The following is a 27,702-nucleotide window of genomic DNA, read 5'->3' on the forward strand; positions in this document are numbered from 1 at the left end:
GCTTTCGATGACTGTTTCCATCATTATCAGCAGGAGCACTGTTTTGAAGGTTCCGCACCTCACTCAGTAAAAACTGAACGTTTATAGGATCACTTTGTTGTCTGTCTGACTGTCCGGCTACTTAAGAATCAGGTGTGGGCAGACATATAAAGTTGAAATTTATGTCCCAGATTGAGATTTACAGTCCCTTGGCAGTGTAAAAAAATTTAGCTTATCAAGTCAAAGCAATCAAAAGATAGGTCCATTTACGTCAGACCTTTTGATACTCACAAGCTCATCGTCATAACCTGTACGGTACTTGAAATTTGACAAGACGCAAGGTTTCACGATACAAGTAAAGGAAAAAATTCGAAAACTGTTGATTTATTAGTGGACTTCCCGAGACCGGTATCTTGCTACTATCGATATCGATAACAGACGAAGATAATAGAGATTCTCGATTCCAGGGATGGATGAACTCTCTATATAGCTAATTGATTTTGCACGGAACCCTCGCTGTGCCATTCCTACTCGCACGTTATTTTTTATTTCTTTATTGTTCTTCAATCCATCTCGCTCCATATGGCCTGAGGAGGGGGCGGGGAGTGTGGGAGCTGGCAGCGGTACCGTCAACTGGCAATTCAGCCAAACGACGTGTAACAATACATAAAGATGGAAAAACACTAAATTAGGAGGGGAGTTATTTTTCAAAGAATTTTTATGTGCAGGAAACACAGTTTTTTTTAATGTAAAACAGGAATAGGAAAGATGTAGAAGAAACACAATAAAAACTCATTTAAAACACAGTGTAACACACTGATCTTTCAAATGAAGCAATTGACTGTTTCTAAAAATCGAAGGACCTGTTCTGGAAAAAGTCATCCGTTGTTGGAAGGGAAAAGAATTGGGTGTTTAGTAGGGTAGCAGGTCGTATGTACAAGGATGGAGGACTGGTGGGTAGTGTCGATGGAGAAGAGGGATGTTTACAGACAAGAAGGGAGTAGTTGGGACAGTCAGTAAAGCCACAACAAGAAGAGAAAAAAGGGTTAGGGAAAGATATAATACAGGAGAAAAGGCTTAGGGAAAGGTGGGAAGGAAAAGGGAGCTCTGGTGATGTGGGACGGATGGGATTGATTTGTAGTTCGTAAGATTAGTTAAATTACAGAAATATCAGAGGAAATATGGTACACGAAAACACACAAATATCGCTGTACCTGTTCTACTGTATGGCAGCGAATCGTGTATTATGAAGAGGAAAGATTTTAGCCACGTTCAGGCGGCTGAAGTGAGATTTCCACAGCAGTCACAGATCGCACAAAATTTCGGCAGATACTAATGAAAACATTAGACAAGAATTGAATAATTTTACAGTAAACCACAAAGTAGAAGAACATACACAAAACTGGAATAATCATCTGCAACGAACGGAAGAAAGAAGCAAGCTAAAGATGCAAACCCAAAGGAAAGGGAGACACAGGATGCCCATTAAAAGATGGAATTGTGGCCAGAATAGATCGATAGCCCCAACCTGTGAAAGACAAAAGAAGAAGGAAGGGTATATATCGGGCCAGATTTCATGGTTTGGGAGGAGACTGAAATCTCACTGGAAGAGAATGTGGAACGCGTGCAGATGTGGGGCTGGTGTAGTGAGTCTGTAGAGGTGAGGCAGCGTACTAGCCCTGGAAATTTTCTGGAAGAGAATAGGATTATTGGACTCTTTGAAACCGGCGAGGCTCCCACTTTAATGCTCATGGGACGTCATTTGATTCCCTAGGCGACGTAATGGCGACATACGGAATGACATATACTGTGTTGGCCTTTTGCGTCCGTGAGTTGTGTTTGCTCTCGCTATACGGCGTAGCTTGCACGGCCACCTCTCGTTTCAGGCAATAAACTATGTGAATTATTTCTCTTTGCTCTTCTTTTAGCAGGTACACGCCCCCATGCATTGCTATGTGCGCGTCTGTATTGAAGTTATCATCACGTAGTCTAATTTCCACAGCTTTCCTTATCAGTCTCTCAATATTTTGATGCGTGAGCCGGAATTTTCATATGTTCTGAACATAATATTGTGCTTGTTTATTAGGCTGTGGTCGGCCACCGCTGATTTCTCAAAATTCTCGGCATTGGAAGTGACGTTGATATTCAACAAAATGATCGGCAACTGCTGCCACACATGCAAGGAATGTTACACGCTCCATTCACATAAATGTGACGATCACCAATGTTCGACGTCAGCGTGTAATAAACACTTACAGATGGCAGGCAGCTGGCAGAGGGGGTGTACAAAACTGATCGCGGGGGACGGAGGACAGTGCGAAAACGGAGTAATTTATCTGACGTCCAAAAGGGTATGACCATTGGCTTTCGGGCCAAAGGTGAAAGCGTTTCCGGAACGTATAAGTTTGTAATCTGTTCGCGTGCCACTGTGGTAGATGTATAGCGTGCAAGGTAAAATGGCACTATCCAAAACCGGCGGCGAGGGTCTATGGTACACAACGGGCCATAGATAAGAGGGGTGAACGACGGCTGCGAGAATTGTGTACGGGCGAATATACGTGCAACTGTTGAGCAACTGACCGCCCAGGTGAATCAAGGAGCTACCAACAGTCTCCTCAATGACCGTTCAGCGAACGTTGCTGCAAAGGGGCCTCCACAGCAGGCCGTTCATACAACCAAATTGTCTACTGTTCATCGGCGACGAAGGCTGGAATTTGCACGCCAATAGCGCAAATGAAGGTCCAGTGAGTGGTGACAGGTGGCCTTTTAAGATGAAAGATGGCCATTGGCGTGTGCGGTGTGAAACGCCCCACCCTGCAACAATCTTCGGAAGTGTTCAGCCCGGAGGGGGGGGGGGGGGGGGGGGGGGGCGTTATGGTCTGGGGGAATGTCTTCATGGCTGGCCACAGCACTGGGGTCAGTATGGCTCCACATCTGTGGTACCTTCCAGAACCTCACTGACTCCCTTCCTGCACGTCCCACAGAAGTCCGGGGTGCAAAAGGTGGTTGTTCAGGCTTTTGAGGGGTAGTCACATTAAGGTAACTGGACAGTGTGTAAATCTCGGATACTCTCAAGCCGACATCATCTGTAACAGGTCACACCACTTCTTTAATTTTCCGGGGTGGCCGGAAGACCGATCTGATTACTTGCCTGTTTAGGACGCGATCCATCTTGCTCGTTGTTACACCGCAGAATATATGCCGCGCTATGTTTTGTTCCTCTTGGCATAGTTGGAAAATGGGAGCTTCGTCAGTTACAGTACAATCAGACATAGCCCCTGACGACGATGAAGGTAGTCATCAAAAGCTTAGGATTCTATCCGAATCTGACGAGGCAAGTTTACCATTGTTACCCAATGTCTTCAGTGAGACGAATGTGGATAAAAGAAGCAGAACACTAAAACTTTGACAAGAATTGATGTTTTCAGTGCAAATTGTTTTTTTTTAGACTAGTGTGGATAAAAATAGCAGAATAATGAACTTCTACTAGAATTGAAATACTAAAAAAGTAAAAATATGGCATTTCAGTCTTTGATCCCTATTTTTTATTTTATAAATAAAACATAGCTATCAAAGACTGAAATGCCATATTTTTATTCAAAGAACGATCGCGGCAGTCCCAATAAGACAATCATGTCTAGTTTTGATACTAAAAAGGTGCTCAAACATCCTCCTTCTCTCTCTCGCTCTCTGCCTTTCCCTGCCTCTCTCTCTCTCTCTCTCTCTCTCTCTCTCTCTCTCTCTCTCTCTCACACACACATACACACACACACACACACACACACACACACACAGAGAGAGAGAGAGAGAGAGAGAGAGAGAGAGAGAGAAAGAGAGAGAGAGAAAGAAAGAAAGAGAGGGAGGGAGAGAAATACGAATGTTTCATTTTTAACTTGTTCTAAATTTCCAGTGCAAAACATTAAAGCAATAGAGCAGGTAGCCGTATCTGAGAATACGTTGGACACTCAGCAGCACACTAGAAATCTAAAAGCTTAATGCTAGTGTCTAGACTTTACACAACATTTTGAAGGCCTTACCACATTCGTCTCGTTATTTCTAAAATAGAGGACAGATATTCATTTAAATTTGTCTCTGCCCTCTCATCACAACAGCGTTGCTTCGTCCTGCAGAGGTGGCTAGTATGAGAGAGGCCACGCTCAGACACTTGGCTCTACTAACGGCAGTTAATTGCCATTTACTGCCAGTCATTCCACCCGCAGTTGCATGGCTCTCTGACTCATCAGTGAATGACAGCGTACAGGTGAATGGCACATTATGACACATCGTGCACCCTGCAGGCAACCTTTCCTGAACAAAGATATTCTCATGGGAAAGGTGAAATATTTATGGAACAGTAGATATGGCAGAGTCATTTTCTAAAATATTACGTGCATAACAGAGAACAGTTTGTATCAGTCCCATATTAATTAAATAACAGTAGAGAATCACACATGGTGTACCACAGGGTTCCACTCTGGGTCCTCTGTTGTTTCTGATACACATATGATTTTCCACCTTTTTATAGCTGATTCTGACCGCACCCGCAACAGCGATATTACCTCGAGTGATGAAGAATGACTTACCGAACCTCCTCTTGTAATTGATGAAAGACACCTATGCACCATGAATGATATCATGGCGCTGTTATACTAGTTTGGTTCTTCAACTGGGCTGACAATTTGAGGCATAGGTGGTAGTGAAACATTACCGTATGTACACAACAGAACATTACAGGTAGTTTATAGGGTCCTGCTAACTTTTTGTGTTGTGGTCAGATGGTACCGGGATGGCAACACGTATCCTCTGGAGGCGGAAATCCGACCGTCTAAGTGGAGGGACTCCCCGACGACGGCCGTTCTGTCGCTGACTCCTGCGCGCACTGATGACGGAGCCGTCTACCGCTGCGTCGTCTGGAATCGTGCCCTGCCAGATGGGGCGCGTCTCGACACCAACGTCACTCTTAGCGTCAACTGTAAGTATTCCCATCACTTCGCTCTTTTCACGCGGCAGACGATAAACGTCACTGGTCTGGAGGTCTTGTTGCGTCAGTTGGAATCTCCACACTGGCCGACACTCATTAACATAAAAGTAGTAATTTCAATATTTCCGCGCGACTGTATGTCAGTCTACGTTATTGCTTAACTCATGTACACTCGATTAAGACTACACTGCTCAAACGTGGAACATTAATTTGGGCTTCTGCCGTATTCCATCGGGCAATAATTGAGAACTGGCTGTTGTTGTTGTGTCTAGCGGTTCTAGGCGCGCAGTCCGGAACCGCGCGACTGCTACGGTCGCAGGTTCGAATCCTGCCTCGGGCATGGATGTGTGTGATGTCCTTAGGTTAGTTAGGTTTAAGTAGTTCTAAGTTCTAGGGGACTGATGACCACAGATGTTAAGTCCCATAGTGCTCAGAGCCATTTGAACCATTTGTTGATGTTGTGGTCTTCAGTCCTGAGACTGGTTTCATCTACATCTACATCTACATTTATACTCCGCAAGCCACCCAACGGTGTGTGGCGGAGGGCACTTTACGTGCCAGTGTCATTACCTCCCTTTCCTGTTCCAGTCGCGTATGGTTCGCGGGAAGAACGACTGTCTGAAAGCCTCCGTGCGTGCTCTAATCTCTCTAATTTTACATTCGTGATCTCCTCGGGAGGTATAAGTAGGGGGAAGCAATATATTCAATACCTCATCCAGAAACGCGCCCTCTCGAAACCTGGCGAGCAAGCTACACCGCGATGCAGAGCGCCTCTCTTGCAGTCTGCCACTTGAGTTTGTTAAACATCTCCGTAACGCTATCACGGTTACCAAATAACCCTGTGACGAAACGCGCCGCTCTTCTTTGGATCTTCTCTATCTCCTCCGTCAACCCGATCTGGTACGGATCCCACACTGATGAGCAATACTCAAGTATAGGTCGAACGAGTGTTTTGTAAGCCACCTCCTTTGTTGATGGACTACATTTTCTAAGGACTCTCCCAATGAATCTCAACCTGGTACCCGCATTACCAAAAATTAATTTTATATGATCATTCCACTTCAAATCGTTCCGCACGCATACTCCCAGATATTTTACAGAAGTAACTGCTAGCAGTGTTTGTTCCGCTATCATATAATCATACAATAAAGGATCCTTCTTTCTATGTATTCGCAATACATTACATTTGTCTATGTTAAGGGTCAGTTGCCACTCCCTGCACCAAGTGCCTATCCGCTGCAGATCTTCCTCCATTTCGCTACAATTTTCTAATGCTGCAACTTCTCTGTATACTACAGCATCATCCGCGAAAAGCCGCATGGGACTTCCGACACTATCTACTAGGTCATTTATATATATTGTGAAAAGCAATGGTCCTATAACATTCCCCTGTGGCACGCCAGAGGTTACTTTAACGTCTGTAGACGTCTCTCCATTGATAATAACATGCTGTGTTCTGTTTGCTAAAAACTCTTCAATCCAGCCACACAGCTCTCCATGCTACTCTATCCTGTGCAAGCTTCTTCATCTCCCAGTACCTACTGCAACCTACATCTTTCTGAATCTGCTTAGTGTATTCATCTCTTGGTCTCCCTCTACGATTTTTACCCTCCAGGCTGCCCTCCAATACTAAATAGGTGATCCCTCGATGTCTCTTAACATGTCCTACCAAGTGATCCCTTCTTCTAGTCAAGTTGTGCCACAAGCTCCTCTTCTCCCCAATTCTATTCAATACCTCCTCATTAGTTATGTGACCTACCCATCTAATCTTCAGCATTCTTCTGTAGCACCACATTTCGAAAGCTTCTATTTTCTTCTTGTCTAAACTATTTATCGTCCACGTTTCACTTCCATACATGGCTACACTCCATACAAATACTTTCAGAAACGGCTTCCTGACATTTAAATCTATATTCGATGTTAACAAATTTTTCTTCTTCGGAAACGCTTTCCTTGCCATTGCCAGTCTACATTTTATATCCTCTCTACTTCGACCATCATCAGTTATTTTGCTCCCCAAATAGCAAAACTCTCTTACTACTTTAAGTGTCTCATTTCCTAATCTAATTCCCTCAGCATCACCCGACTTAATTCGATTACATTCCATTATCCTCGTTTTGCTTTTGTTGATGTTCATCTTATACCCTCCTTTCAAGGCACTGTCCATTCCGTTCAGCTGCACTTCCAAGTCCTTTGCTGGCTCTGACAGAATTACAATGTCATCGGCGACCCTCCAAGTTTTTATTTCTTCTCCATGGATTTTAATACCTACTCCGAACTTTTCTTTTGTTGCGTTTGTTGCTTGCTCAATATACAGATTGAATAACATCGGGGATAGGCTACAACCCTGTCTCACTCCCTTTCCAACGACTGCTTGCCTTTCATACCCCTCGACTCTTATAACTGCCATCTGCTTTCTGTACAAATTGTAAATAGCCTTTTGGTCCCTGTATTTTACCCCTGCCACCTTCAGAATTTGAAAGAGAGTATTCCAATCAACGTTGTCAAAAGCTTTCTCTAAGTCTACAAATGCTAGAAACGTAGGTTTGTCTTCCCTTAATCTTTCTTCTAAGATAAGTCGTAAGCTCAGTATTCCCTCACGTGTTCCAACATTTCTACGACATCCAAACTGACCTTCCCCGAGGTTGGCTTCTGTCAGTTTTTCCATTCGTCTGTAAAGAATTCGCGTTACTATAGAACTGGCTTTGTTACCAAATTATACAATCATCTTTAAAAAATTAATTACATAACAAAACATCATTACTTACTAGAACTTTTGGTGTCGAAAACAAAGTGGGAACAATGATTCATACCGTCATCGCGGGTGATTTTCATTGGACTTTGAGAGCTTCAATAACGTGTATGCCCTCCGTGAGCGTTTATCAGTACCTGGCACCTACGTGACATGCTCCGTTTAAGTATGTCCTGTGGTGTACGTTCTCTTCTTCAGCCCATAAGAGTTCTCGGAGAGTCTGTCGGTAATCAGGATGTCCACGAACACGTCTGTCATGCATGTCCCACAAATGCACGATGGTTTAGATTGGCATTAATGTTTATAACAGTGTGGAGAGCGGGTGGGGAGTGCTAGCAGGGGTAACGGCCATAGAGAGGTTGGGATCCACTGATGTAGCATCTCAGTGTACCATACGTACCTAAAAAATCGAGTACCATAAGTGCCAAGAGTGTTTGCCCAGCACAGGATGAGACATAAGTAAACTGGCCAAAGTATCGGGTTCAAACACACTCAGCCAGACGCTGGCCGACGTCTGCTACACACGAGACGTATAGTTCTCTCGTTGCGTTATCTTCTCTTGTGCACCACCAAGAATCACACCATATTTACCGGACATGTCAGCTGAACAAGATGCGTCGATCTTGTTATTTTAGAATTAGGTTTTATAATTAGCAATTCATGCTGAAACCAGTAATAACCTCTTAACATCCCCGATGGAAAATAAAGCAGCCTCAACTGTCGAAGTAGTTTGTTAGGCGTGATTTGAATGAAGAGAATATGTCGTTACCTTCTGTTAACTAGCGTACAACTCACTTACTGTGAAATATAGACTTTAATCAGATTCCTCTGCATCTACATGATTACTCTGCAATTCACGCTTGATTGCTTGACAGAGAGTTCATAGGACTAGATTCAGACTATTTCTCTACCACTCTACTCCAGAATTTCTCTACCGCTCTACTCTAGAATAGCGCGTGGGAAAAATGAACACCAAAATGTTTCCACGCCGGCTCTGGTTTGTTTTGCTTTATTACCAAGGCCATTTCTCCCTATGGGCGCCAACAAAATATTATTGCACTCTTAGTTCGACACGCTACTTTCACGTACATTAAGTTTCATCAGAAGGAGATCTCATTAATTGCAGGACCCATTATGACTTGAAAGTGGGACACGCTAATTAGAGCCCTTGCACCATAACAGTTTTTAGTCTTTTGTCGTTTCATATTCTTTCTAATGAAAATCTTCTTTTCACTTTGAGGATTTCCTTTCGTAAACCGACTTGTTAAGAGTAAAGAGGTATCTGCGAATGAACTTCCTCTGTGCGACACAGTGAGTATATTGCTGGTGTCAATGTTAATGCCTTTTTTTTTAATACCGTTCTTGCAAACATGTTTTAGTTTCAGTGCACTACACAAGGTGACTCTGCTGCCCCTACCGCTATCGTTTCATGCAGCGTTATATCTAGCCTTCAAAACCACGCGCGAGATTTTCATATTCTCTCGCCCACTGCGAGCAAACTGTTAGTCTTACAGAAAAACATGAAGAGAAGCTTTTTTTGTAGGATATTTAATGTAGTTAAATGTTGTACTGGTATACATTTTTGTTGGAGGCCGCTGTTTTCCAGTTATTCCAGAAAAACCAACAAAAGTGACCTTGAAACGCATCTCCACCGCCACACTCCCCCATCACAAGTCAGGGTTTTTAGTACCTTCATCGTGCCACACTCGCCTTGCACTAAGCGAACTATTCCCTACATTCGTTCTTTTGTTCTCTATTGACTGGGCTATTACGCCACCAGTAGAATCGGCTAATAGGTTAACATCATTAATTTAAAGTGCCTGTGAGGGTAATGAATGAAAAACGGCTTTTGTAAACGTTACGCTAAAACTAATTACGTTGGCAATTAGATGTAAACTTGAGCTTTGCAAGTATTGCAGTTTCTAACTCAGAACGCCTGACGAATACAGCGATGTACTTATTTTATGCTGTTAAAATTTACGAAATAGTTTTGTAAAATTTACGTAAACCTTAACTTTATAAAAATGTTCAAATGTGTGTGAATTTCTAAGGGGCCGAACTGCTGAGGTCATCAGTCCCTAGACTTACACACTATTTAAACCAACTTAAACTAACTTATGCTAAGAACGACATACACACCCATGACCAAGGGAGGACTCGAACCTCTGGCGGGAGGGGTCGCGTAGTCCGTGACATGGCACCTCTAACCGAGCGGCCACTCCGCGCGCCTTTAATTTTACAATTTGTATGTGGTCGTCTAAGCCGGTGGCCTAATACGACGTGTCAGTGAAGACCAGAAAAGGTCATATGTGGGAAATAATTCGTGTGTCGCAATTTTTGTTCAGTGGTAGGAGGGAGTTCCATGAACAACATACTAGAAATCCTGACAGGTGGGTACTGAGCGTGGCAGTAGAGGTGCGTTTGAAGGTAACTTTTGTACGTTTTTGTCGAATAACTCGAAAACTAGGCGCTCTATCGGAAACGTATCCCGATACCAAATTCAACTAGATTAAATTTCCTACAAAAACGACCCTCTTCATTTTTTCTGTCGGACTGTCAGTTTGCGCAAACTGAGCCAGAGAATATGAAAACATCGCGCGTGGATTTTGAAGGCCAGATATAACACTGCGAGTTGCACAAAACGACAGCGGTAGGGGCAGCTGAATCACCTTCTATACGATACAAAGCAGTCCTTCAGTAATTTATAGTGGGAACCTTATGGCTCAGCCTATCCGAATTTTATCTTGAATATCGTAAAGTTTACTTCCGTAAGTCCGTTATACACGAGTGACTTTCTGGTCACAATCGATCGCTCGTATGTGGGTGAACGTCACGTACTTGCGTGTAGATCAGTCCCTAGCAGCCTCACGAGTGGGTCAGTGACGACATTGATTAATTGACTGCGATGAGCGTGGAGTTCTAAGACGATGAGTATGTTGTAAACTGCACATGGATAGAACCAGGGATTCTGACGTCCTCTGCTGACGGCAGAACTTTCCCTACTCTAGCCGAGCTCGCTGATGTTATAGTAATGAATTTTGTGTTTTTGTGTCTTCTTAATCTTTATCTTATTATTTGCCTTGTTTTCATGAGACACTGCAAATGTTTATACTAGAGCCTGGTATTTTTCTAACTAGTGTTCTCCCAAAAGAGAGATAAGATACCTGAAAGAAAGGTTTTGACGTTTTATGGCACCTGGACAAAGATAAGTCTGCATGAGGCATAAATAAGTGCTTAAATAGATAAACATTTTTAAAGAAAACTGTTTCCACAATAATTTTCGGTGTTATTTGTCACTCATAAAACAAGATACAAAATAAAATAACTCCTGTTTGCTGCCTTCTGAACATTGTTTGATGTGCTTACAAGTAAATGTTTTCTCGACCATATAAAATGTTTTGACGTAGTTTTCAATATTGTCTCAGGTATCAAGAATGTGAAAGGTGATATAAGACCTTCTTTCTAGATTCTGCCACTATATTTCGATTTTTTCGTAAAAAGAATAGTTCTTCATAACCTCAGTTTTGCAGTTAAGGTGCCAAACTGCACAATAGGCAGCTCTCACAATACATGCTATTTGGGCTCTGGCGTGCAAACGAGAACACTCATGATAGGCAAGACGCAGTACAGGAATAAAACGCCTGGGGCACAGTAATAGACCCATTTGCCACGAGGAGCCTGCGGAGATGATTTGATACGTCTGGTAAAAATGCAAGAAAAAAATGTTTGTTTCGTAAACAACTCACATTACTTCTCGACATGGTCTCCTTTGAGGAATAGACAGTAGGTCCAGGGATCCACCAACTTTTTCATTCCATCAAAAAAATAGGTTCTGTCAAATTCTGCTGCTATTACTTCTTTTGATGAAAATTTCTTCCTAGCAAGTCAAAGTTTAATATTAGGGAACAGGAAGAAGTCACCTGAGGATAGCCGGCCGCGGTGGTCTAGCGGTTCTAGGCGCGCAGTCCGGAACCGCGCGACTGCTACGGTCGCAGGTTCGAGTCCTGCCTCGGGCATGGATGTGTGTGATGTCCTTAGGTTAGTTCGGTTTAAGTAGTTCTAAGTTCTAGGGGACTGATGACCACAGTTGTTAAGTCCTATAGTGCTCAGAGCCATTTGAACCATTTTGAACCACCTGAGGATAATTCGGGTGAACAGGGTGGATGAGGAACGAATAAAAGCCCAACTCGGCACTGTTACCTGAAGTGTTGTGTGGTGCATTATCCTGGTGAAGGAGCATAATTTTGTGTGCCAACGCAGTTCTCAGACGATCCAGCAACGTATCATAAGAAGGTCCAGTTATGGTTATGCTTTTTCTTCAAGTACTCTATGAGGACTATTCCTTGGGAATCCCAAAAAACAGTGGCCAGCGCCCTACCAAATGACAAAATGGTAAACATTTTGGGTGACAAAATGGTCTTTGCCTTCTTCCATGCACTTTCATGAGCCTTCGTCCACTGTTTTGACTGCCGTGTTGACTCTGGTGTGTAACGATGTGTACAGCTTTATTCAACAGTCACAAATCGGCGCAAGAAATTTTGCGGCCTGCGATTGAGCAGCGCCAGACATTGTATTGAATTGTTGTGCGGGATGTGCTTTTGGTCGACTGTGAGCTATCCCGACACCCACCTCACACGCGGCTTGCTCATAACCAGTTCTTTTTGCAGGACACTATGCACTCTTACAGTTGAGAAGCCTCCACTCAGCAATGTCACGAATTTTTATTCGGCGGTCTTCCATTATCGTGTGGTGATCTCAACTGGACGGCATGCTTCGTCTTCGGTGCTTGTCAGACAATGTTTAAATTCATTAAACCAAAAATAAATGGTCTTCAGTGAAGGTGTAGAGTCCGTGGGATCTTCATCCGATTCTGTTTTGATTTGTGCGCCAGTCCAATCCTTCAAATGAAAACGTTTAATGACAGCACGAAACTAGGTTTTTCTCCATTTTCAGTCGCAGACGACACACAGACACATTCAGATGGCTGTCAGCAATGAACTGTACACTGTATATTGCTGAAATTTTTTATATGCTCCCAGAAATAATCAGGATTACCCACCATGAAGGCGAAAAAAAAGTTCCATTATTTCGTGGAAATGTACCAAACGCATCAAACCACCCTCGCATTGATACACGAAAGTTGTTCATGGAAAAGGGGCCTTAGAATGATGTCTGCCGAAAACCAACCGCTCAAGGATTCGATATTATAGCTCGACCGAGGAAAACTTAGGTGACAGGTGCTAGAGGCAAAGAAAAAAGTAGCTCTTCATTGGAGAAAGCTTTTTCGGAAACACCCATCGCAGTTGCTGGAGCGAGAGCAGACCACTTCTGCATTGATGGTCTCCACGAAGCGTTAGCCTTAGATGCGTTGCCACAGTTCCACAATATTCCTTGCTTCCGCTCGGCGCTCAGGAGGGGCGCAACAAAGAGATTAGCGTCCATCCTGGTAATGCCCTCTCTAGATAACACGCTCTCAACACCACTCACCGGTGCTCTCTCGCTGTTGTTCGTGGCGCATTTCCCATTCAAGCCTTAAACTTTCATCGGCAGGAGCCCTTCTGAAATGTTTCGCACATTACGTGGGCTGCTGTATCAGGTGCCCGTTAATACATAGTCAGCTAAGAGCTTAAAGCGCGTGGACCACGTCCTTGTGCAAGTCCTCAGTCACATCGATTTATCCATCAGGTTCGTATATTCCATTACTGACAATATTTCACTCCGATGCTGGTGATAAAGTCAATATACCAACAAATCCAGACAAGTGCGAACAGGAATCACGGACCGAGGATTCTGTACAAACTCAATTATGCATGTAGCTAATTCATCTATCACAGGAATTGAGTATCTCGACGATTTTTGCTTGTTATCGATATCGACACCCGCAAGATAACTGCCTCAGGAATTCCAAGATTTCTGAGAATGACAGAAAAGCAGTTTTTTCGTGTGAAATAATTATAAATTAACAATTTTCGGTTTTTTTCCTTTGCTTGTGCTGTGAAACCTTGCTTCTTGACAAATTTAATGATCCTAGGGCTACGGAAGTACCCTAAAGGTTTTATTGAGCGAGTTCTCGAGTATGAAAATATGTGACATAAACGACCGTATCTTTTCACTGCATTGACTTAGAAGCTTACAGTTCTTACACCTCCAAGGAACGATCGACCTTAGTATGTGCCACAAATTTCAATTTGATAGTCTATCCATTCCAAAGAAAAAGGGGTCTTAACAGACGGACAGACAATTATCAGCTGGATAAAAAAAGAACAAAAAATTATTTTCCTGTGATATAATTACAAATAAACAATTTTTGCATTTTTTCTTTATTTGTACTAGGCCACCTTCCTTCTTACCGCCCTATTTAATGATTGTAAGCAACGGGTAGTACTCTGTCGTTTTTATGAGTGATTTTGCATCAAAATTTGTGAAATAAATTGCTGGAACTTTTGATTGCGTCGACGTAGAAGCTTCAGTTTTTTATACCGGTAAGAGACAGTAGTCCTTAATATCTGACATAAATTGTAACTCGATACGTGTACCATTTGCTGAGGAAATGGGTTTTTTACAGTCAGCGAGAGAGATGGACGGACGGGCTAGAAAGTGATATCATAAGAGTTCCATTTTTAACAATTTACTTACGGAACCACAAAAATTTGTCTAGGAAGGGCTGCCTAAAACAACAAATAGAATTCAGTCTCTCTTTCAACTTGCTAACGCCCTGCACACCATTATCCCATTATCCGTCAGCCCACCATGAAAAAAAAAAAATTGAGACATTATCTTTCGTGAAGCGGTATACGAATCTGTCTTGTTACCTATAGTACGCAAGTACGCTAGACGTAGGACAAAGACAGCTACTTTTTCTATAGACTCAGCAGCGCCTGAAACTCCTTTTATCTTCTTCTTTCCTTATCTAGCAGGTTGTGCAGCCTGTTTCGACGTCATTGTCTTAAAGGCTCTATTTGTCCATCCTTCTTTTCCTTGCTAGTCGCAATCCGTTTGCTGATATTTTTTTGGAATACTAGCGCGGTTAGTTGCATTGAAATGTTTCTCGGTTTTGTTCTGTAGTCCAGATTTTTACTTCGTACATGTAATTCTGCTCTTATTTCTACATTTATTTTCTTGTATCACTTAACGATCTCATCAAACGTCATATCGGATAGTCCTTATTTCTCTTTCGTTAGAATTCAAATGACGTTTAAATATCGGAGAGTAAGAATAGCCATGGTTTTGTAACAATTCTTTTTGGTCTCTCTACCTTACTTTTTAGGGTTCCATACTTCAATCGGCAAAAACGGAACTCTTATAGGATCACAATTTGTTGGCCATTTGTCTGTCTGTCTGTCCGACTTTTAAAACCCTTTTCCTCAAGAAAGGTGGACGTATCAATCTGAAATCTGTGTCGTACACTAACATCAACGGTCCCTTGGCGGTGTAAAAGATTGAAGCTTCTAATTCAGTGCAATCAAAAGATATGACCATTTATGTTGCATATTTCCATAGTCGAGAAATCGCTCATCAAAATCTGTATGGTACTGCCCATTGATGTAGACTCGTGAAATTTGGCAACAAGCAAAGTATTACAGTACAACCAAAGAAAAAGTCAGAAAATTGTTAATTTATTATATCAAGCGAAAAAATATTTCCTGTCATTTTCGAAAGTCCTCAAGTTCGTTGGACCGATATCTTGGCGGTGTCGATATCGATTACTGACAAATATCGTTGGGATCCTCGATTTACAGGATGGATGAACTAGCTATGTACTTGTACGGAACCCTCAGTGCGTTAGTCGTACCCGTACTTACCCAGAATTTTTTTTCAGTTTTTGTGAGTGTGCTGTTAACGCGATTGAATGTTTCTCTTTTACTTCCAAAGTCCACTTCTTCTTGGTACGGTATCATACATGCTGGAAAGCTTAATAAAGTTTTCGTTTCCGGCCCCTGCAAAAGTACTGATCCATGCTGCCTCTATAGCCGGATATAATTGCGAAAGTGTTGCCGAAGCAGGTTTTCTGCACGAACCGACCTCTTGATTATGTCCCATAAATCTGGGATTCACGTCAAGCGATCTGGGTCGTCAAATCGTCGGCTGGCGTTGCCCAGATGTTCTTCAAACCAGTCGCGAACAATTGGGGCCCGATAGCATGGCGCATTCTCATCCATAAAAATTCCATCGTTGTTTGGAAATTTGAAGTCCATGAATAGCTGCAAATGCTCTACAAGTAGGCCGACGCAGCTATTTCCTGTTAATGATCGGTTCAGTTTGACCACAAGAAACAGTCCATTCCTTGTAATCACAGCCCGTGCCATTATGGAGCCACCACCAGCATGCACAGTGGCTTGTTGACAATTGGGTCCATGACTTTGTGGAGTCGGCACCACACTCGAATCAGCCCTTACCAGCTAAAATCGGGGCTCACCTGACCAAGCCACGGTTTTCCAGTCGTTGGATCCAACCGATACGTTTACGATCCCAGGAGAGACACTGTAGGCGATGTCGTGCTGTTAGCAAAGGCTCTCGGGTCAATTCTACATTCATTTCTATTATTATTTAACGCAGTGTTGCTTGTCTGCTAGCACTGCCAACTCTACGCAAACGCCGCTGTTCTCGGTCGTTAAGTGAAGGCCGTCGGCCACTACGTTGCCTCTGGCGAGTGGTAATGCCTGAAGTCTGGTATTCTCGGCACACTCTTGACACTGTGGATCTCGGAATATTGAATTCCCTAACAATTCTCGAAATAAATACGTCTAGCTCCAACTACCAAGCCGCATTCAAGGTTTGTTAGTTCTCGCCGTGCGGCCATAATCGCATCGGAAACCTTTTCACATGAATCAACTCAGTACATCGTTATGTACGCGATACTACCACCGTCGGTGTATATGGGCAAATCGCTAACCCGTTACTTTTGTCACCTCACTTTTAGTACAATAAACAGTCCGGTACAGAATTGCGATCCGTCCGATTTCCGCCTTTTTTTCATATTTAGAAGAAACATTAATGTTCATTCTTATCTCTGGTTCTGCTAACATGAGATCGCCATAAAGAATACTAAATCCTGATCGTATAAATGACATAGAGTGTGCTTTCTAAATTATCGAGGGAATGTGAAACACGTAGCTATCCTCATTCCTTAAACGTTATGCAGAGTACCAAAGAAAAGCTGAAAAGCGTTCATTCATTTTGCTGTACTTGACTTCAGTTGTATTTTCTGTAACGACGTAGCTACCTGTACGGAATACGCAACAATACCATTAGCAAAGCCTTTCCTCTCAGCTAGTTAGAAGCGAGAGCGCAAATCGCATTGTGCACCTGAGCCTCCAACAAAAGGCCTCTCTTTCGCTTCTCATTACCTGCGAAGGAACATCCCTTGTAAGGCATGAGTGTGCTCCCTAATTATATCCCACGTCCGTCGGCACGAGTATCAGAAGAGAACATGCCAATAGGAACAGCCCGCTCCCACTCGAAAGATTCCGACGAAACTGCGCGCTTTTCATTAAATTCGCTTCTCCTTTCTTAACGAGTCCTAAAAACGCTCATTTTCGTCTTACATCCCAGCGTCCTTGGTGGGAGCTCTTTCTACAAGGTAAACTAATGCCAGCAAATTTGCATTGAATATTTCCCGGAAAGACGAGGAGCACCACGCATCGATTTTCTGGTACACAAAAAAGTGGAAAGGTAGGCGGGGTCTGCCAATTTGCCGAGAGGTTTTTGCAGAAGAAGGCGCATTCACAAAATAATCACGGGAGCCATTGGTGTTAACGTCGTACAATTCTGAATCAGTTCTCGGCAGCACTAACGAATTTGTTTACACTCATTCGAAATCAAACTTGTGTAACTCTTATAACACAATAATTGAAAAATCAGTGGTTCGAAAAGTATTATCAGCACTACAATGACATATTCATAAATATAAAATTCATTCATAAGGCCATTTACATCAGGCAACTCCCAATAGTAAATAAAGAAGTCCTCAACGCAACTGTTAATCACTTTTCTGAAACATCGTACGTTTCAACATTCATCGACTTCAGATTAATCGTTAAGAATAATTACGGGAAGTCCAGCAGCTCACAAGACATTTGAATACCGACTGACAATGCAGCAAGCCCGCCTGCTGTGTACACCACTAGTTAAATTTCCTTTTTATTTATATGTACAGCTTAATTATAAAATCTGTGAAACATTTTAAAAGATCAGTATAGGCAAGTGGCTAAATATAACGTAACAAATGACACAGTACGGGAAAGAGAGACCCTAAATTTCTTCATTTGGTGCTAGGAAGTTAGTTTCGAAAACTGCCGAAAGGAGCGACACCTACCGTAGCTGTTGCAAATGGCGGCGAAAGTATTTTGTGTTCTAGGACCTGCCTACTGCCAGTCAATAATGAATGAGCAAAGGGCTGTCCATAGCAAGTTTCAAAGAACAACGCCAGTTTACAACAGTATGGTGAAGTGATGCAAGAAATTCGAGGGGGATGGATGTTTGTGCGACCAAAACGGGGCGTGTCAGAACAGACAATGTACTGTGTGAGGGACGTTATGTTGCGAACTCCACGAAGTTTACCTACCAGCTTCGTGCAGAATCGAACATCCTTCAGCCAACATTGTGGCAAATCCTTCGTAAGCGTTTAAGAGTGGAGCTGTACAAATTGCAGCCGTAAACCACGACGACGCACTCTGCACTTCTGCATTGATATTTATTGTGTGGTTACTTCATTTTAACGTTTGTGTTTCACCTCTACCGCAGACACTCGAATTATCTGCGAGACCGCATTGCGGCAGTTGATGTTATCGTCAGTCATGGTATGCTGGTTTGATATGGGCGGAATTGGCGTACCGATGGGGTGTGTACACCGTGTGACGAAAGGTGGGCACACAGAACATTTAAAAACATCGTGTAAAGGACTTCGAGAGTTTGTCTTTCACATACTGTTTTATGTTTTACGTTATTCTTCTTCACTTATCTGTACCGATTTTTTCGAACGTTTTGTGGACTGTATATTATCCTGTATAGTATAACAAAACGCTCACGTTCCATATCATTCAGCGTCTGCCTCAATTTCTACTCACTTTTAACGACCACTGATATCTCATTAGTGAAGCATGCTGGTTTTCTGTCCATGACACATCGGGACAGTCCTTTACTTCCCTCACTGCGTATTCAATACACAAATATGACTGACGCTTATGAGCAAACCAGCATTCTGTCAGTACTCATTACTCCCGACTGTTTTGCATGGAGAGAACGGGTTTTTCTGTAGTTGGTACGCGTATAGTTGATACGATGGAAAAGATTTTATCCTCTTTCACTTTGCCAAAGACCTTCCCCAAAATACACGATGAAATGTATGAAAATATGGTTCCTCGTATTCCCTAAATCTCCTTTCTATTTTCAGACGTAGTGCTAAAAATGCTTTTCCAAACCCAATCCAATTTCAATTTTCCCTTTAATTTTTTGACAAAGTACTCTTGTGAGTATTTTTGACAGGTGTGATACTAAATTGTGCTTTAATTCTCACTTTTATAATTAGTTTCTTTTGAAAATATAATGAAACTTCCTCAGTGTCACAAATTTAGTTTTGGAACTTCTGTATTGTTGCTCCCATATTTGGCATGATGCCCATAAGAGTTCTGATGGTATTTCGTCTCCCTCAAGAGTTCATACAAACCTTTTGAGATGCACACGTAAGAACTGAATCTCTCCTCTCACCTTTTCGCATTGTATTCTCATTTTCATTTAACATTTCCTCTCAGCAAGTATACATATTCTCCAAATATTATTTCCATGCTCTCATTTTATGCTTCAGTTATCCAGTTATCGTTTTCGTTTCTAATCTCTGTGCTTCTTGCTCTGCACTTCCTAAAATGGTTATTTATAATTCATAACTGAAGGTTTAAAAAAAAATATAGATGATCTTCAGCATGTGATCTCAATGTCTGTCAGGGAGGACACTTCCTGAATTATACAGCTCTTTAGTCGAAGCAAGTAACTATATAAGGAACAGGCATAAAATATAAAATAGTGATTTTAATGTTGGCTCTTATTGTAATCACATTTGCTGTATTTTCTGCCGATTGTCAAGCTACTGTAATTATGTGTTTGTCTTTAACCTTAATCTATAATCTTCCAGATGTATTATGTACCAGGCAGTTATAATTTGAAGCTAACCTAGGAGGTCCAGTGTGGGCTGTAATTATCATACGGTCATGAAACTTGATAGATATGCTATTGCATTACTGCAGAACCGATTTACACTGAAAAAAAAATTGGTTCCAGTTTTGGCCACTAGGTGTAAACTTGGCGTTGTACAGCATATCGTCGACATCTCCGGTGCTCACATTGAACAAATTGTGTAAGCGGTGGTTAATAATAAACTCAACACTATTCCTTTCTCACTTGTTCGATCTTTTCTGCCCACATTCCGTTCCTAATCCATGACACTGGAAACATTTCTACACGTCATTTTTGTATTCATAGCGCCAGATTTGCACCTGATAGCCAAAAATAAAGTTTTTTTCCAGTGTTAAATCGGTTCTGCATTAACGCTTCAGAGAATCTACCACGTTACGCTGCCCCCCTGTGATCAGTTGCACTTTGATTACAGTCACACGGTTTGTAGGTGGCTGATGAATGGTGTCATGCGAAAATAAAACAATAAAAAAAATTTGGTCGGTCGTTGAGAGGGTGTGTTTCGGTTCCCATACCCTGCAATGTAATAATTTACACGTCAGAGCTTATTTTCAACATTCACTATATTTCGTTTGATGCTCCCTCCACAGTGTTACTATTTTCACAAAAAACAACGTAGCGCCAGTGGTCTCTTGGAGCAAGTTGATTATGACGCAACTGTCTCTCGGGGCGAGTACACTGCTGAGTCCGAGGTCACAGTATGTGTAATTGTGAATACAAGAATTGCAGCGGCGCTGTGGTGCCCTGGAGACAAAAGAACGCCTAACTTTGTGCTGTGCGTGTTACTGTTGTCCGCTGGGCGGCCCCACCTTACGGCACTACTGCACGCGGAGTGTGGGTAGAACTTAGACGGTGTTGGGAGTGTAGAACTTAGCAGCGCTCGCCGCCACATGGGCAGCGAGAAGCGCGCGCTCAGGCCAGAACGAATTTGCATATAATTACGGGCGAGGTTGTACCTGCAGAGAGCGGCCGCTGGCCAGCCTCCCTGAGTGGGTGGTAACGTTATAGTCACAGGGACAACTTTCTTGCCCACTGGCGGCTGGTGCTTAAAGGCCACAGGCAGAATCGCCCGAAACGATATACATAGTACGAGGCTGGTTTGAAAAGTTCTCGGAATCACCACTAGAGGTCAGCACTAGCGCAACGAGTTGTTCCTGTGATATTAATTAGACTGTTGACCAGCGGCGGATCCATGATTTTGTTTTGGGGGGGGGCTTGATCCAGCTGAGCGTAGGCTTTCTGAAGGTATTAATATTCTAATAATTTTATTTTGCTCATTTATCTCATAGCGTGTCTCCTCGGATAACGCTTTGCTAATTCATCAATTAATACTAACGCGAATTCTTTACAGACGAATGGAAAAACTGATAGAAGCCGACCTCGGGGAAGATCAGTTTGGATTCCGTAGAAGTGTTGGAACATGTGAGGCAATACTGACCCTACGACTTATCTTAGAAGAAAGATTAAGGAAAGGCAAACCTACGTTTCTAGCATTTGTAGACTTAGAGAAAGCTTTTGACAATGTTGATTGGAATACTCTCTTTCAAATACTAAAGGTGGCAGGGGTAAAATATAGGGAGCGAAAGGCTATTTACAATTTGTACAGAAACCAGATGGCAGTTATAAGAGTCGAGGGGTATGAAAGGGAGGCAGTAGTTGGGAAGGGAGTGAGACAGGGCTGTAGCCTATCCCCGATGTTGTTCAATCAGTATATTGAGCAAGTAGTAAAGGAAACAAAAGAAAAGTTCAGAGTATGTATTAAAATACATGGAGAAGAAATAAAAACTTGGAGGTTCGCCGATTACATTGTCATTCTGTCAGAGACAGCAAAGGACTTGGAACAGCAGTTGACCGGAATGGACAGTGTCTTGAAAGGAGGGTATAAGATGAACATCAACAAAAGCAAAACAAGGATAATGGAATGTAGTCTAATTAAGTCGGGTGATGCTGAGGGAATTAGATTAGGAAATGAGGCACTTAAAGTAGTAAAGGAGTATTGCTATTTGGGGAGCAAAATAACTGATGATGGTCGAAGTAGAGAGGATATAAAATGTAGACTGGCAATGGCAAGGAAAGCTTTTCCGAAGAAGAAAAATTTGTTAACATCGAATATAGATTTAAATGTCAGGAAGCCGTTTCTGAAAGTATTTGTATGGAGTGTAGCCATGTATGGAAGTAAAACGTGGACGATAAATAGTTTAGGCAAGAAGAGAATAGAAGCTTTCGAAGTGTGGTGCTACAGAATAATGCTGAAGATTAGATGGGTAGGTCACATAACTAATGAGGAGGTATTGAATAGAATTGGGGAGGAGTTTGTGGCACAACTTGACTAAAAGAGGGGATCGGTTGGTAGGACATGTTCTGAGACATCGAGGGATCACCAATTTAGTATTGGAGGGCAGCGTGGAGGGTAAAAATCGAAGGGGGAGACCAATAGATGAGTACACTAAGCAGATTCAGAAGGATGTAGGCTGCAGTAAGTACTGAGAGATGAAGAAGCTTGCACAGGATGGAGTAGCATGGAGAGCTGCATCAAACCAGTCTCAGGACAGAAGACCACAACAACAATAACAGTTCTTCAATGGCTTCGACAGGTTGTAAGCAGGCTCGACCCAACTGTTAGACATCCACAAAATACCGCTTTATTACATGTTTTATAGCTGCACTACATTTTGTTCTACGTATTTTAAGTTTTCTGGTAATATTACTGTCTGTAAATTAACTCATGCACAAATCATTTGAGTGATAACATGACATGATCGGACAATGGTGGAAACAAATAATGCAATGGAACCCTCAGCCTGATTCACTTCTGAATACTCTTTCACGGTTTTGAAAGGTATTTTTGTTTATTGACAATTGTGCTGCCGCTACCCTGTGTTTTTTTTTACGCCACTCTGGCTTATTATTGCGCAGAACACGCTAACAAAATATTACGGCAAAATTTACAGTATGCTCTTGTGTCATCGCCTTGAATGCTTTCTAGCCAGCCTGCAAATTAATTTATTTACGCACAAAATTTCTGGGTGTGGTTCAAATAGCTCTGAGCACTATGGGACTAAACATCTGAGGTCATCAGTCCCCTAGAACTTAGAACTACTTAAACGTAACTAACCTAAGGACATCACAAACATCCATGCCCGAGGCAGGATTGGAACCTGCGATCGTAGCGGTCGCGCGGTTCCAGACTGAAGCGCCTAGAACCGCTCGGCGACACCGGCCGGCTTTCTGGGTATACTGTCCCTTTACTTTACATATGTTTAGCACTAAAACAACAGCAACTAATTAAAGAAGCACCACATTACTATCGGCACTACAGAGATGCACTGTGCAAGCAATTGCACATTTATTAATACTAGAGCGCATAACGAAACGGGTGCATAACAATACGGCCACAAAACAACACGGAAACGAAAACAAAATAGCTGTTCTGTTGATTGATGTGATATGAGCGAAATGCTTTTGCAATAAGCATCAAGCACTTTCTGTAGAAATTACAGCAGTATTTCTAATAGCAAATAATTTAGACCATTTTTTCTAGGAAGGCCCCTGTAGCAACCCATTCCACAGAAAAACACACAATATCATCAGAAAATGTTGCCTCTGCTGGTAGTATGTTTTACTTCAGCTTGAACTTTATTATTATTTACCATCCTTAATGTCGTTTGTATCATAGATGCGATTCTATTTTTTGCAATAATTTCCTCCCATATTTCCGCGAATCAGTAATCGCACTCAGATTGCATCCAGACCGAAAACATTCGACCTCTGTTAACGACAATGATGAATAATGCAGACTTCCTGGGTGCCAAACTTGTTTCGTACAGCCGGTTGTTATGTTTTCTGGCACTCCCTTCAGTTCTGTCGGCTTCCTTGAGGCAGAAGAGATGCTGTTGGTGTCAAACCCTCTTAAAAGTGCCCAGAGAGGACGCCTGGGCTAGAAACCCATTAACGCCACTCCCCGGATAGCCCTTGTGCCGCCGTCTGCTTTACAGGGCCGGTGAATTTTTAAAAAGCCCTTCCTTGAGAACGAGCCCAATATAGTCGGCTCTGGCTATACAGAAATGTGGTTCCCTGCAAATTACTAATAGCTTGCCACCTGTGGGGGAACACGACACTCCACGAGACAATTTAGCGCTACGACACCAAAGGACATCAGAGCGACGGCCCATAAATAACTAATGTGCCAAGCATTAGCCTTAATGCGGAAGCACTATGAAACGCCCCCTTCCCGCCAGCGCGGTAGACTCACGTCAGGCTACGGATATCGGTTCATCTGCTCTTCGCCAAGCGCTAGTGAACACGGGCGCATATCGAATGAGCTATGGTTGTGATGAGCTAGTGCACACATGCATCAAGCTTCTGGTCTTTCAGGCCGAACCTTGCGTGTGCTTTCTGGCTAAACGCTGGGTGGTTTCTTTTGCTTAGCAAGTGACATATTAGTCTGCGGACCTTAATAACTTCTGAATTAATTACTGAAGGAATTCTGTTTCGTACTAAAGATTTTCATGACGGTGTGAGTAACGAGAAGGTACCATTTTCAGTAGGAATTAATGTCCAGAAGCGTATCTTTTCAACGCTACACGAACAAACTTAGAAAATAATGTATTCCAGTCTTTTGCATCTGCCGTTTCTAGGTAACCAGGTAAAGTGATAACAACGCTCAAAGCAAAAGAAAGAATGGAACGTACACTATTCATATACGGTATTTTTCTTCGTCTGATGCTCCGAATCCCGTTCCACAAACACAGATGCTAGCCTTGGGCATTGTTACTGTATTAATTTTCAGTTACAAAGCTAATAATTACCAGTCGCAGGGAATTGCCTTCACTCTTTTTCCCGTTCAAAACAGGAAAGCGAAACATTTCTACAGTATAAGCAGTCTCTTGAATAACAACTAAAGCTAATTGCCAGCACTGCGCGCCATCTGTGTACGGAAGAGCGTACTACGTGCTCGCGGTGTCCAACTATACTATACAGTATTCGTGTTTTCCATGAAAATAACATGCTCCTGTGAAAATAACTGCAACATTGTTTTTCAGTATAGTGCCTCAGTGGGAATATCTTCTCTTGAAATGGAGGTAACAATACGAAATAAGAATTTGCTTCTAAACCCCAAATGGCAAGAGAGTTGGTAGTTGATATGTAGCCGTATGGAAATAACCTAAGTTTGAAAAGTCCTCATATCAGTTTTCCAAGGAGTCATTGACGACATAAAGAATTGTTGTTAGAGCCGGACGTATTTCACGGTCTTCGATAAAGAGTTCTTCAAATGTTATTTGTGCGTGGGCTGTTACCTTTATTTATGATTTTTGTGCTAAGTGTTACAGCATAACGCCTCTCCCCTAGATCGCTTAATTACTCTCATAGTGGTGTTGCTATTTAGGATTGGTAAAATTCACATTTTTTTTTCACCGCAAATGTTATTAAACAGCACATGCTCTGAGATCATGCCGAATTTTCTGTACAATATTCGATGCTAACAGCTGAATAATTTTGCTCCTCAATAAATTTCTTCCTTAGCTTGAGTAAATTCATTTTTTCCGTATTTGGTAACAGTTTTGGTAACTCGAACGTTACGAAGAGGTGGCCATTTGATTCATCTTTTTTTTTTCTGTCGTACCTATCTCCTTCCTTGCGAACGAATAATAACAGCATTTTCCCAGATCTGGGACAATGCTGCTACGGAGTCAGCATGTTATTTCGGTTTTACCAATGTTGGTAGCGGGCTGCCCTTCACGTTTGAGAAAAAGAAAGGGAGAAGAAAGGCAAAAAGCACGGGACCATGACCTAATGGAAGGTGAAGAGATGTAGTCAGTCCTCTTCGAAAAACGTTTTAATACGGCCGTTAATATTTCATTTTGTAGATTAATTTAATGATCTTTTTTAAATTTCATTTCGGGGCAACTAAGTGCCACGCCAAGATAATTATTAATTTATCTTTTCCTTCGTCTTTCTCCAAAATAATTTCATTTTTTCAGAATGAGCTCTTTTTCCTCTCATCTGACCGTTGGACTCCGGTTGCTTTTCTGTTTTATCTTTTTCAAAACGTTTGAATTTCTTGGCCTATAGTCTGAATTTGATTGAGTAAGGTCATCTGTCCTAACTGTATTTTTTCTAAGCCCTTTTTTTGTCTTGGCTCCCCACTCATTTTCTTTGCCTATTTTCGTAAGAATATATGGATCTTCTTTGTTAGTCGTCTTCCTTCATTCTCTATGCGTGTCCATAGAGCGTACAATTCCATATCTAGTCCAAAAAATTTGTTCTTGATTGGACCTACTGACCCCTTTATGTATCCAGATAAAAGTAGTGTTTCCGAGCATAGAGGATTTCAATTTTTTCAGCTGTATTATAATTCCTTAATCTAACATCTTTAGATAATTTTTTTATTTTTCAGATATTTCACTTCCACGCATGCTCTTTCTATTTCCTCAGTTCTGTTTTCAGTTTCTTCTATTTGGCTTTTTAAGTTTATATTTTCGCCCAGATATTTCAGGATGTCTGTTTTTGACATTGCCATACTTGCTTTTTGAAATATATAGTGAGTTACTTTAACTGGTCATTTGTTCTGTTCTTTCAGATGATGTTTGTAGACTTGCCTTTTCATCTGTCTCCTTCAGAAGTTATAGTCTATTCTTTGCGTTCTCTAAGGTTTCATCTATTATTAAAAGTTGGTCTGCAAAGGCTAAACGATTTATTACTTCTCTCCATCTACCCAGGTTTATCTAGACACTATCTCCGCCCCGCCGTTTCAGCACGGAGTAACAAACTATCTCTCTCTCTCTCTCTCTCTCTCTCTCTCTCTCTCTCTCTCACACACACACACACACACACACACACACACACACACACACACACACGCGCGCGCGCGCGCGCGCGCAAACTTTTGCATGTATAGTATATATAAGATCAGCTTTTTGTTTGTTTGTTTTCCGTTCTTTTGCAACTTTTTCAAGCACACACTTAAATCTTAAACATGGCTGCGAAACAGCAACTGTGTAACTTCCTGGCAGATTACAACTGTGTGCCGGACCGAGACTCGAACTCGGGACCTTTGCCTTTCGCGGGCAAGTGCTCTACCATCTGAGCTACCCAAGCACGACTCACGCCTCCTCCTCACAGCTTTACTTCTGCCACTCGTCTCCTACCTTCCAAACTTTACAGAAGCTCTCCTGCGAACCTTGAGCAACTAGCACTCCTGAAAGGAAGGATATTGCGGAGGCATGACAGCCACAGCCTGGGCGATGTTTCCAGAATGAGATTTTCACTCTGCAGCAGAGTGTGCGCTGATATGAAACTTCCTGACGCATTAAAACTGTGTGCCGGACCGAGAGCACTTGCCCGCGGAAGGCAAAGGTCCCGAGTTCGAGTCTCGGTCCGGCACACAGTTGTAATCTGCCAGGAAGTTTCATATCAGCACACACTCCGCTGCAGAGTGAAAATCTCATTCCGGAAGCAACTGTGTAAATCTGAAGAGGTTCAAAAATCAGCCGACCAGTTGCAAAGGTTTCTTAGCCTTGACCCAGGTTTCGATATTTGTAAAAATATCTGCTTCAGATCTTCAGAGTCACTACTCCTGAAGAAGATTTTTTACAAACATCGAAACCTCGGTTCAAAAATGGTTCAAATGGCTCTCAGCACTGTGGGACTTTACTTCTAAGATCATCAGTCACTTAGAACTAGTTAAACCTAACTAACCTAAGGACATCATACACATCCATGCCCGAGGCAGGATTCGAACCTGTAGCGGTCGCGCGGTTCCGAACTGTAGCTCCTAGAACCGCTCGGCCACCCCGGCCGGCAT

General features: G+C 42.3%; 1 protein-coding gene across 1 annotated transcript in view; it reads left to right on the top strand.

The window, feature by feature from the left end:
* LOC124620179 (hemicentin-2) overlaps positions 1-27,702 on the top strand; it is a 152,454-nt gene that overhangs the window by 99,240 nt on the left and 25,512 nt on the right. Inside the window, exon 4 of the mRNA XM_047146849.1 lies at positions 4,755-4,951. Within this exon, the coding sequence (XP_047002805.1) occupies positions 4,755-4,951 (197 nt within the window). The remainder of the gene's footprint in view (positions 1-4,754; positions 4,952-27,702) is intronic.

This window comes from Schistocerca americana, chromosome 6 (genome assembly GCF_021461395.2).
Source record: "Schistocerca americana isolate TAMUIC-IGC-003095 chromosome 6, iqSchAmer2.1, whole genome shotgun sequence".
Classification (NCBI taxonomy): Eukaryota; Metazoa; Arthropoda; class Insecta; order Orthoptera; family Acrididae; genus Schistocerca; species Schistocerca americana.